At 42.6% G+C, this 12802-nt stretch overlaps 2 protein-coding genes across 2 annotated transcripts in view; one reads left to right on the forward strand and one right to left on the reverse strand.

Moving 5' to 3' along the window:
* Positions 1-12802, forward strand: part of LOC147757957 (uncharacterized) — a 36174-nt gene that overhangs the window by 4479 nt on the left and 18893 nt on the right. The window lies entirely within an intron of this gene.
* On the reverse strand, positions 393-5248 carry LOC111245381 (uncharacterized). Its single transcript, XM_022793676.2, has one exon. It carries the CDS (start codon positions 3890-3892, stop codon positions 2162-2164), a length of 1731 nt encoding a protein of 576 aa, XP_022649411.1. The 5' UTR covers positions 3893-5248; the 3' UTR covers positions 393-2161.

Below are 12802 nucleotides of genomic sequence, written 5' to 3' on the forward strand. Positions count from 1 at the left end.
CAACGGGCAGTAAAACCAGTGGCGCACAAAATGCAATCACATTTGCGCTGTCTAAACAGGATCAGGAAAATTAGAAACTCAAATAATTGGAAAAAAAATCACAAAGGTTCAGCTGTTGATCAAAGAAGTTCGAAGGTCAACGGCCGTCAGTAGGATATTCTACGCATGCCGCCATCATGGTTGTCAGCAGACGATAGCTATTATAAACAAAACACGTTAGGTATACCGATAATGTAGCATTATCAAAATCTAAATGTTCGGTGTACATATTGTCTAACTATCTTCCCGTTTCATACGCATTTTGTTACAGAATCATATCATACTTAAGCTGCACGGGTGTATGACGAGATACATTTAAAGACATTATCTAAAAATTAGAATGTTCAAGTAACTTGGTTAGCAGAACATTTTTGAATCTAATTTATTTCTATAACATTTGTTTCAACGTCCATGGAAATATTTCCTCACTTATTGTTACATTATTCATTGTGTCACACGATCGCATGTTAGCGACTATTTGTCCCATAATCTATTGGATACTGTTTGCACGCTAGACTTTTTTTTTTCTCTATGTGATTACCATATTAAATCAAATAATTGACTACCTTTGTTAGTGATGTCTGTTTCCGTTGTACGGCACGAGCCTGCACTGAGCCTGCTATATGGGTCTGTCTGTATTTCAATTATACTTTTCTACTATTTGTTACAGCTGTAAAAGTATTAGTTTCAATTTACGATCATTTCATTGAACTTCCTCTTCGATCTCATCGTCGTCGAAGGTTATATCTAAATATATTTATTGTCTCACGCATTCGTATTTATCTCGTCCTGTGTCGTTTACGTTGGCTTTTAGTTTGTCATTCATTTTCATATGTAAAACACGACATAAATCCGTGGTGATGGCGGTAAACGCAGACCCAAACCGTTGAACCGTCAGTCGGTCAGTCAGTCAACTATGGCTGTGGTTTTCAGCCACTTCTTACCAATTATCGGCCAGCGTCGACACGCGGAACGCTGCTGGTTTTATTATATGTGCCTGTGTTGTGATTACCTTTTGAAAGCTGGTCGACTTTTGCAGTCAAAGCGTTCCAGCACCGAGTCATTAGCATCCTTTTGCTGATTAGCGTGTTACGATAGTGGCGCTATGTCTGAGAGATAGACACTTTGCCGCACCGTGACGGCATCTCCAGACCAGAAATCACCGCTCAGGAGGGGGAGTTCTGAGGGACACCGGTCGCTACCATCGACGTCTGAGCTTCGTTATGATATCTATTTAAGCTTTGCGGCGGGTACATATACACATACATTCATAACGTTTCTGTCTAGCCACTTACTACTATGTGTACGCTGAAGGGTTTGTGTAAAAAGTCGGCGAGGCCATTCGCTGAAAGAAGTTGGGGGAAATAAGGGAGCTGGACTCCATCTCAAACTGTCGATTACCTTTGTGTGAGCGGGCAGTCGACCGGTAGCAGCGGATAAACAAACAAGGTGTCCGCAATGAACTATCACTAGTCGCTGCAGCTGTCGTCTCTACTGACTCTTTTAGTTTCGAAATGTTAGTTAGTTCAACTATTTGAACTAATGTACTGTGTATCTCGCCCGTTCACAGTTCGTTCTCGCTGTTAACTGTCGATCATCTGATCCTATCTTCTCTATCGGACGGCTGCGCGTCCCCCTTCTTCTTCGCATCAGGTCGTTGTTTTCTCTCTGTCGCGGGTTGATTACTATATGGGTTAGTGGCACATCGCACAGGGTAGCTTCAATACGGCCGCTAAAATATAACTTAATCTCAAGTTTGTGTATCTCATTAACATGCCTTGACGAAAACATTTACTGTAAAAATCTCATGTATCGATAGCCATATTATTACTATATGTACAGTAGACTACCATTATGTTGCTTCTTCAAGCTACATCTCCCTGACACATCAGGGCTTGGTCTATATACAGTGTGACGCAGGCAGGAAAGCGAGTGTCGACTCGCATGCAGATGGTGCGTACAGTCGAGAGTCGAATTTTTTCAGTCGTCAGCTTCGAGACGAACGGTCACTTTAGCAGACGAAGCGGACTCCATTAGACTACTAAACAGTTTGTTTTGCCCTTCATTCGTCTCTTTTCTCTTTTGCTTGTATCCGGTTTTCCCTAAAAGCGTACGGTCATCCTCATCTCTTCTCCTTCGACGATTTCTTGTCCTTTTTCTTCTGTGTCTTCTTTTCGATCGTCTTTGAATCGGCTTCAACAAGTGCGTGCCCGTAGACCTGATCGTAGCCGTTCAAAGCTCCGTGCTGGCCTGGATATCCATTGCCGTTCACCGTCGGATGCCCGTTAGGTGGCGGCGGTGGCGGGCCTAGATCCAATGCCTGCATCTGGTCGCCAAGGTCTTCGGCGTCGAAGTCGAGCGCCGCTACGGAATTGCTTCGCGAGCGAATCATCTGCTCCTGTCGAATCGAATGGCTAAATGCGCGCTCATTCATATGGCCCTTCTTACGGTAAATGCCTGTATTAAACGGTGAACTCTCGGCCGAGCTCGACGTGTGATTGTGTCCACTGCTGTGGCCGTTATGATGGTGATGACCATTCACGGCTTGCGTCGGCGGCATAAGCTGTTGCTTTTTATACGCTCTGCTAGAAGGCCGGGTACCATGCGCAGTTGCGGGCCTCGGGGTGGTGGCATATTGCATGAAGTACTGCTCATGCGGGAAACCGCCAGGCTGGTACGAGGCTACAGGGCTAAGTGGCCGCATCTGTGGCAGGTAGACCGGCTCTTCGTAGGGGAACATCGACGCACCTCCTCGTCGACCGGGGGCGCCATGTGCGTACATCATGTGCGGGGGAGGCGGATAGACTATCATCGGATAGATTGGATAGCCGTTCTGGAGCGGATCCTTACTGCTGCTGCCGCTACCTTTTTTCTTTTTGTCTTTTGCCTTGAGTTTCTTGAGGGTGTTGGCTTCCTTCTTCGAGTTCGGCACTATACCAGGCGGTGGTATCATGGCTGTTGAGGGTAGCGTTCGTTCCATTGGTGGCATGCGTTCCATACGCTCCAGGGGTGGCGGCAGAGGCGGAGGCGGCGGGGGCGCACTTGTCGGTTGAGCCAGCTGTCTCGGGCGACGTGACACGGTACTATGAATCGATCGTAGAGTTCCTGTATTGAATGCTCCATTCTCCGTCGGAGGTGAATAGACAACATCTCTAGGCGATGGTCCATTCCACACTTTGTAGTTGTTAGCATCGTCCGTGTCCGTCTCGTCATCGAGCATGATACTGTCTTCGTTCGGGGTATCCGAGGTGGAATTTCGCCATGATTGATCTGAGCCATTAGCGCTCTTCTCGAGTCCGAGAGCACTCTTTGAGCGACGCGGCGCCAGAGACGCATAAGGATTCTCCTCCATCTGTTTAGCGTACGTACAATCGGCGTAGGCGTGGAAACAGCAACGTACCAGGGCGTTAGCAGCCTGCTCCTTCTTGCAAATGAATGCATGACATTCGAGAACTTTAATACCGGTAGTTCGACGCAGGATGCAAGCGAACACAGGTGGCTGTGAGGGCCCCGCATGTCGTGCAAATGGACTATCCAACGGCAGGAATTTTTCCACCGCACGGCCGCCTTGCATGTTTGGCACAATCACATAACGAACGGCTGCGCAATAGTGAAGCGTATCGATGGGAAAGAATCGTGTATGTTGACGCTGCGACTCGTCTACGTTTTCCAGCAAAAGTCCATTACTCCACACAGAGAGCCACGAATCGATACCACGCGCAGACAGCGGACCTGCTTCAGGATACAAGTCTCGTAGAGGCTCCTGGATTCCTTGAAGGCCATCTTTCGTAACATGTGGAACCGCAGAGCCTAGATACAGCACCCGGCAGCGACAAATCGGGGTTGTGGCCATTGTTCTATCTCCGGTCAAATCTCGCGTAGTTCGTGATCAGTTGGGCTTGTTGATGGATACGCTGAGAAAATGGGCGCATCCAGAAATCGACGAAGATTACAATGATAAGTGGTATTCCAACTGGGAACAGCACATACGTGTCGAACACTCGTAATTAAGTATCCTCTCTGCTTGACGCTAGCAAAGCAACAGTATCCTATACGAAAACGTACGCCTAGACAAAAACAATCACAAGCTTACACAAATGTTTCGACCTTATTGCTCCAATTCGAGCATTAGCAACTCAGTCAAGATCGACCAGTCCACATCGATATCCATACCACAACATAGCAATTTTTATCACGGATCTTGCACTGCAACTTGATAAATTGTAAAGCAGTTACATAGATATCCAAATACCCAACTATTCGAGTCTTTTATACAGTTCTTACACGAATCCAGCTCCGGCTCTATCTTGTCAAGCGAAACTGGCGAGTTTCACTGAAGAGAAGCCACCGCCCAACTAGAACTGTTGTAAAGAAAAATTCACAAAATGGGGCAGTTTGCGTCCAACGTTGACGGTCGTCGCTTTAGCCGACGACGGCGATAACGATGCTATATAGTGTTACTATAATGCTCGATAATCGGCTGTCTGTCGTACACAACCAGTTGAAACTCCTTCCGCCACTGATGCATAGAAGGTCCTAATATCCGTCTGTTGTTTGTCGAGGGATCTGTGAGCTGCTACATTCGATGGTTCGTCTCTGGTCAGCTCAGTTGGCTGAAGCTCACAACTGCCGGACGAACTATTATGAACAACGAGGAGCAGCCGTACTCAACAAGCACCGCTAGCCGAAATAAGAGCTGCACACGGACAGCTGATGTTTCGTAGCAGGATCCGCACCCCACGCATATACGCACACGGTTTTATGCTACCGACATTAAATCGCACACGGTATGGATCAGCGGCATTAAGACGTATATAGATAATGGGCACGCTGATTGGTGCTTGCTGGTTGATGCTGGTGGCATCTAGGCGGGGTAGAAGAGGGGAGGAGGGGGGTAGCACGCAAGAGACAAGTGTTCCGACGAATTTTGGGAACAACAATCCACAACTATAAAGGAACGTTACTTTTTTCTCGTTAGGCACCAGCGAAATCTTCTGTAGGTTCGCTGCTTTGCTTTGTTTTACGCTGCTGTACGAAAGAGGCACACCAATAGGAATAGCTTAAGGTCTATTGCAGCAGACGTCTTTCTTCTTTTCACATACAGAGGTAGACGTTGTCCAAGCGATAAAACCTGACAGGACGAGACCAGACCCGGCTGGCTTCGCTACCGTCAGCCAGTCGTTTCGAAGCTGGGTGATGCAGTCCCTGCAACGCCAAACCGAACATCGCTGTGAAGACCGAAGACCGCGCATGCGTTGCGTCTTCGGCGAGCGTGAAGCGGAACAAACGTGATCAAAGAAAAGAATGTAGTAACGTGGTATCGGTCTTTTCAATTGTGGTACAAGAGCGCCTAGGGTGTTAGCGATGCGCGTTGTAGTGGATTCCGTTATTGAACTCTTGGGGAAATTCATAGCTTTTCCACTGGATAAAGGATGCCAAACTTAAACGTTCAAACGTGGCATAAATTGAAGGACGTTCATTCTCGCTTACATGATGTGGCTCCTTTTCGGAATTTCGATTTTTCCTAAAATGAAGATACTCGACAAGTGATAGAGATTTTCGTCTGTGAGGATAATATCCTCTGCAGCCCATTGCCGTCGCTCTGTAAACATATGGGGGCAATCCCAGGGGAGGAGGGGGGATCGGGGGTGCAGAGAGTTCAAAGCGAGCAAAGCTGGTTATTTCGCTGGAAGAACGCTACTTTAAGCCCGAGAACAGCGACCTTTTCTGGTGTGTTTTTATTTGTAAATGACTATCACATCTATTTTGATTACGAATCAGAAATGTAAAGCACCGTTTTTTTTTTCTTCAGAAATGTGCCTTTAGAACTTCAATCCCAAACAGCAAAAAATGCTCAAAGTACTTTGTCGAACAATACCATTAAAGTCAACTGGGTTATAAGTACAACTGCCCTTCTTAAACATCCATTTACTGTAAATCACCATAGTTTGAGTTCGACTCAGCATGAAGCATGCCGGATAATAAGCTCACTCACTAAACCTATGACAGATGGGGCAGTGCTTCGAAGCAGCTTTATGATAATAAGTCATACAGCATGGCTCAGGCAGCAGTATTAAGCTTCGCAGCAAGAAACACCACTCAAGCCGTCAAAGCGATGCATACTGTTCTCTATTAGAAAGCACAGTATGTTTCTCGCTTTGTTAATGTAATGCTCAATATTTCCATAAATGAAATATCTTAGTTAAATATGGACATCAAATTCGCTCTACCTGTGAATATACCACCTTCTCCACGAAAGGCGTGCATTATTGTTGTCACTATTAACAACGATTTTGGGACCAAACACGTACACCCTATCTTAATAATAGCTCCTCTAAAATGTTCCAAAGTTCTCTCGTAAAAGTATTCATGTTGCCACTTAACGAATTTCAAATTTTCGCGCTTCGATTGCTTTGTTCACGCTCGCTTCACCCCATTGCAAAACTCAAGAAAGGGTCTCACTTCGAAAAATCGGTCATTCGGCGACTGCCTGCCATGGGGTTGCTGATGGTTCGTCCATCCGTTCGTCCGTATGTATGTTAGCTAGTTCGCTCGCTCGCTGGCTCGTTCCGACTCTGTAATAACTCGGATGCAGACGAAAAAGATGTTTCGTCCGCTTCTTACGATGCAGAAACGGCACAGAGCGACTTACCCACTATCGCCATCACTGCCGATGCCGAAGTGGGGAAACACAACGGCACGGTAGATAAAGCGGCCGCACTACCGCAACGAGAACCCAACAGGAATGTTCCCTTTCAGACACCATTATATTCGCATTGCGATGACGTATTCGGTCTGGGTGAATTCAGTTCAAATCTGTACGAAAGGTGCTTTCTTATAATTTTTCACTGCTGATACCTACGATAATGCTAATGTCGATAACGATATAATAAGTCTTCTCGTTATTATTATTTTTATTACTATTCTTGTTATTAGCATCTGGTAGTACGAATCATTATCGATGTACCGCAAGAATTAAGAAGCTAGCCAAGCGAATTCAGTGACGGTGCAGATTCAAATAGAACTTCTACGCTTGGCGTAGTCTGCAGATCGGTTGAGAGAATTTTATAATGGAGATACACAGTATTCTCTCTAGCAGTCGACACCAGACGACGTGAGGCCAATTTCGAATTCCTGTTATGGAATTCTTATAATAAAACATTGTTAGCTCGACTATTTTTATAAATTACAACCACGCAGCGGTGTACATTATTGCATTACGCTGTACAACATCAATTGTCTCATTTGAGTATCAGTTTCCAGTCCAGATCAGTCCACTGTTTGTTTCGATGCTCCACATGACAACAATTATCTGACCTCCTTTAGACATCTGTAATTACCTCAAAATTATTACGACCTCAAGCTTGCACGGCTCTATTGCCCATGTAACGGTTCAAGCTTTACGTCCGATGCCCCCGTTAAGTAACACTTCAGCCACGAAACAGAGTATATCGTCGTTTGCATTTCATCTCAGACATAACCTAACTACGAAAACACTCCGCACCCAGCCGTAGGGAGGATCAGTTCGAACATGAGAAGCTTGAGCATGATGGGGCATTTATGTAAGTTGAATAAAGGTTATAAATAATAGAGAAACCGGCTTACGGTTCACACCATTACACACATATCGAAGTCTCTGCCTGTTGGCTGTTGCTTTGCTTTCTATTGCATACTGTCAGTTATTAGAATTGGGCACTGAAACAGATTGCCACGAAGAGATGGTTGTACGCGCTAGATCATGTATAGATAGAAACAGATTGTTTTTGTTTAGAGTGGCGTTAATACACACATTGAGCTGGTATAGCAAACTTGAAGGTCGCTCCGTAATTTGTTAACCACGCTTAAATTGGGCTCGGACGTTGTACCCTACAGTGACGGTTTAGAAGAACACAACTCCTAATACGCCGATAGAGAGGTAGATCGCAACCTAAATACAATTGTTTAAGTGAACTCGAAAGGGTCAATTGTCGCCCATAGCGCTATCAATTTCAAACACCACTTTCGAGCTTAGCATAGATTCGTAAAGGACATTGGATAAAAGCTAGAATTAGGAAAGGAATTCCAGTTAAAAAGAGTAGGTCCACAGTTATTGATCAAGGTGAACCTACTCTTCTTTACTAAAGGCCTTTTTCCTTAGTGTAACCTACCTATGTCACTCTCAACCCGAAACCTAATTTTTCTCTACCGTATATATCGTCATATTTACATAATGTTTATCTCGTTTTTTAGTGACGATCCTCATAATCAACAATTGGGAAATGTGCACCACAATGGCGGCTTCGTATTGCGCAGTCCGAGGTGGATGCGAACTCTTTCATAATAATCAAAAAGAATGAAGTTGACTGGAATTAATAATTGTACCTGGTTTGGGACACCTAAAATATGTGTAGGATACTTAATATAAACCCCTAAAAAATATTAATGTTATGAAACAGATTGCATAATTGTAACATCATTGCATTAGCCAAAATGTAAATAGCGGAGTATCTGTTTTGTGCTATTGCATTGCATGAAGACCTTTCCGTATGACATTTTCCATTCTTCCTAGCTTAGCGTGTGTCCCGTATTCTCGCGATGATACCTGCAGCCCTATAAATCAGTACACGTATATAAACAGACACTGAAACAATTCTATCGTCCGTAATGTGGTAGAGTTACTAAGGATTGAGTAGTGTTAACGCTTCAGCATAGCAGGGCAAGTTATTACGAAATATCGTGCCTTAAATTTATCAAATGAATGGTAAACAAAGCTTATAGGGCAGTTTTCGAAAAAGCGAGTTATATATATATGTAAACTACATTATACATTACGATTATGGCACGGATGAAAATGCTGGCAGCAGCGCACCCGAATCGAACCCAAACCAGCTTCTATGCAAAATTAAGGCTTGGCATAGTGCAATGGAAAAAAGGACAAACTAATGTTGTGCAGGTGAAGATAATTTTCAAATAGCGAACTTTCAGTTCTAAAGTCGTCTCCAATAGATAGAGTATCGTAAAAGTTTAACTTTTCAACAACTAACGTAATCGGATAACAAACGTTAAACGGGCTGCAGATTCGTTTTTTGTATTTTTCAAGATTTTTGCCTAATTCGAATTTCGAAGAATTCGAAAGTTGCTCCCGATTGGCGAATCCAAACGTAAAAAGAAGTCAAGGCTCTCATGTGGCGATTTTCGCCTGTTGCGTTTGCGAACTAGTCAACGTAAGGATACGTATAGGATAAAATAGCGGGATAAGAAGTGAGGTTCTTTTTCTTACGGCCACCGAAAATAACTCTTAACGACCTAATTACGGCAGCTGTGCAAGGGGGCAGACCGGGACCCGCTAGCCAACGAAGGAAGCCCCGCAAAGTCAAGAATGACTAATAATTATTATGGTGTAATGGAACTTTAAATGCGCATTCTGCTCTCTGCTTCTGTTATCTGCACTGCCATTGAAAAAATTAATGTCAATATTAACGAATGTCTGGATTGCGTTTACGCTGCAACTCCTCCACGCTGCTCATTGCTTCGGTATTGGCATCAATGCTACTGGTCACACTAGGAGTGATATCGCTGTTTCTTACGTCTATCGTTTCAGGATAATGACTGCGATATTTATGGCAAACATCTGCGCTACGATCAGGGATGATGGGGTCAACATTATCGCAATGTTTACCTGAAGCAGAATCTGAACCAGCTTGTTTAACACCTGCCTGAATAAGAAAAAATTGCACAGGTTTGAAGAGAATGCACAATGACCACAAGGGAAAGACAGACTTAAATAAGACCATGAATACTTGTATGATCCTAATTCAAGGGAGGAATTGCAAACGAACGTCGCGTCTGCGAACTTCTGCTTAGTATTGCTAAGTCGTACGACACCTAAAATCTTGTCTGGGGTATCGTGATGCACTTCCAGAAGAAGTATGTACATTTCGCGCGGATAAATCAAGGATGATGGCCTACAGAACTTATGAAATCGAAAATGCCATACGTTGTCCACAATAACCCCGTTACTCTGTCTTTAATAACATTGAGGTTCGACTCCGGGTCAGGAGTCATCGAGCTAACAAGGCCAGCGCAACAAGAGGTGCCATACAAGCTGCTCAGGCCGCTGAACGGCATTTTTCACAGAAATTTTATTGTAGTTGGCTATGAAATAACGAAAAAGGCCAACATCGAACAGATAACAGGATACCTTTAAGGAAGCAATCTAAGCCCATGGCTATTCTCGCTTCTTATTTGTAATTTACCCTCATGAGTTAAGCAACGACACCCCTTTTAGAAGGTTATTGTTTTTTGAAAAACAATATAGCAAAAACAAATTTCATCTACAACAAGTGAAACATCAGAACTATGCCCCTAAATAAATAAAAACAAGGTCTTTCAGGGAAAGCAACAGGACTGCGAGCATTTACCTACGAATAATCTGTTTTGTGAGACGCGAAAATGTCTTCTCAACTTCAATGCATTGTGCACTTACCCCTTGTGCGATAATATTTTTTACACACATGTATATGTTGTCAGCTGACAGTACAAATAACTATCCTCTAATAGCATAAATGTGATAGGTTTAATCTGGCATCTACTTTTTTTTTCTAGAGAAACAAACCCCTTGCCTTTGTTCGAGGCCAAATCTTACATAAATTATAGCCTAATTATAGCCAGTAGCGATTGTCCACGCTAGACATGATAGACATTACATATATACCGTAGATATTACGTGGTTCAAGTAACATAATTTGTCTGATTGTTTTGTCAATCTATTGCTTCGTCGATAGATAGATAGATAGATAAATAGATTAGGTTGGATTAGATACATAGATATAGATAGTATATCACTAGATAATACCGTTATATTATCTCTTTCATTTCGGTATATGCACAGTATCTTGTTATACTGGCAGTTTCTACTTCCAAGAACAACACATTCACCAAAACTCGTATATTATAAAAGGTTAGGAAGTACTCTACAAGAAAAGCTCATTCAGAAAAATTCAATATTGCAATTTCGACGTTTCCCTAGTAGCTCAGATATAGGATAAAAGATGAATTGTATCCCAAGTCATCCGCTTCGATACGCACCCTCTGACTGCGGATCATGGCTCCCCATACTGTGACCCATAGTGAACCCTCTCCAGATATATTTCCTTGGATGTTTTCCTTCAGCTTGATACTTTGTTTTTATCTGCTGCTATAAGACAAGGTTGCTACTGAAACTTGGAGACGTTTTAGGATTAGAAAAAATCGTCAGTCGCACCTGCCTCTGCCACTGGCATAACATACCTATACTAGATATTGACGCTACCGTAAGTTTTGTGGTAGAATATGGCCATGATCAGACAGCATGCAACAATAATTATAATTAACTATTTTTTACAGTAGTCATTTTTCTTATTCTTCTATTTCTGGATGTACAATGCATTTACTGGATTATAAAAGACCTCGAAACAAATTAAGCGGATCATGCTAATCAGTAATTTATTACCTTAGGTCGAGCTGAGCGACCTAAACATGTGATCGTTCGAAATGGATCGGTTATTGATTCATCACCTAATACGGTTCACATAAAAGCGCTGCAGTCGATATTCTTGGATCACGGATCCATGTATAGAAACCAACAAAGAACCTGCACGACCTACTCTTACGTTGTCACATAGTTTCAGCAAGGATACAGACTTGAATATATCTGTTCCTTTGGGACAGACTAATATCCGAGTACAAATTCACATAAGAATTAGCAAAACGTCGTTAAGAGAAATCTTTAACCATAAACGCTTTCGACAAGCCTTAAACCTTACACTTACGGCCCTAAGAATGTAAGCATGATTAATCTATCAGTTTATGACGGAGCATGAAGTATTACAATGAAAGCAAAAACCAAAAAATCTTGGCTTAGTTATTACTGACACATTATTAGTGGCGGAATGACAATTCCGAGATGTAAACGTACATCAACAGCCCTGGCCTTGCGGCTTCCACTCTCAGAAATACTGATCAAGCAGGTAAGGGCCGAAGTCACAAAGATAGCATATTTTAAGATTTAGGACTCGATTTTTAACTAAAATACAGAAATATTTTGAAAAATTTTATCACTAAAAAGATGTGGCTAACTAAGTTTCTCCCGAAATTATCTTTTCGTACGGATTCATGTTTTCTTCCTTTCTTAAAATTCTCTGCTACGATATTCTTAGACGCTAAATACTGTGGAGAAAGATAGAGGTCAACGCTCTAAAGAGAGATTTATTTACAACATTACGTTTTCATGGTAATCAACTTAATTTTGTACTTCAAAATATTTTTTTGCCCCTTGAAACTGGCATTTTAATTCGAATTTTTTTAATAACAAAACGATTACCACCAAAAGTTTACTCGACATTATTTTATCTCGTAATAGTATGGATGGTAAACTCCGATTTAACTTATCTATCTTTGTTTTACCGGTGCGCCATATCTAATTTATTGGCGTGTATCACGGTCGATCACAATTGTCAACTAGGCTATTTCAAACGATTATAAAATGATCGAGGTTGAGCGTGATTCCTCGTTAGCTAGCACACGGTGCATAATAACAAACAAAGCAATTTGGAGTTGGTGGACACTGCAACAACAAATACACAGTTATTGAATTTGCAATTGTTTATTTATTGTGCCTGTATTACCTGCAGCATCATTGGCCGACCTATGGCCTACAATGGCACAAAAATATTGCATGAGAACTCCAAACAGAGAATCAAAACTTTCATAGGCGTATAAGAGTGAAAAAAAATATGTATATATA

This window comes from Varroa destructor, unplaced genomic scaffold (assembly GCF_002443255.2).
Source record: "Varroa destructor unplaced genomic scaffold, Vdes_3.0 BEIS01000002.1, whole genome shotgun sequence".
NCBI classification, from domain to species: domain Eukaryota; kingdom Metazoa; phylum Arthropoda; class Arachnida; order Mesostigmata; family Varroidae; genus Varroa; species Varroa destructor.

What these genes read in the sequence shown, in the direction of transcription:
- LOC111245381 (XM_022793676.2), bottom strand. Translation starts at nt 3,892, where the DNA reads ATGGCCACAACCCCGATTTGTCGCTGCCGGGTGCTGTATCTAGGCTCT.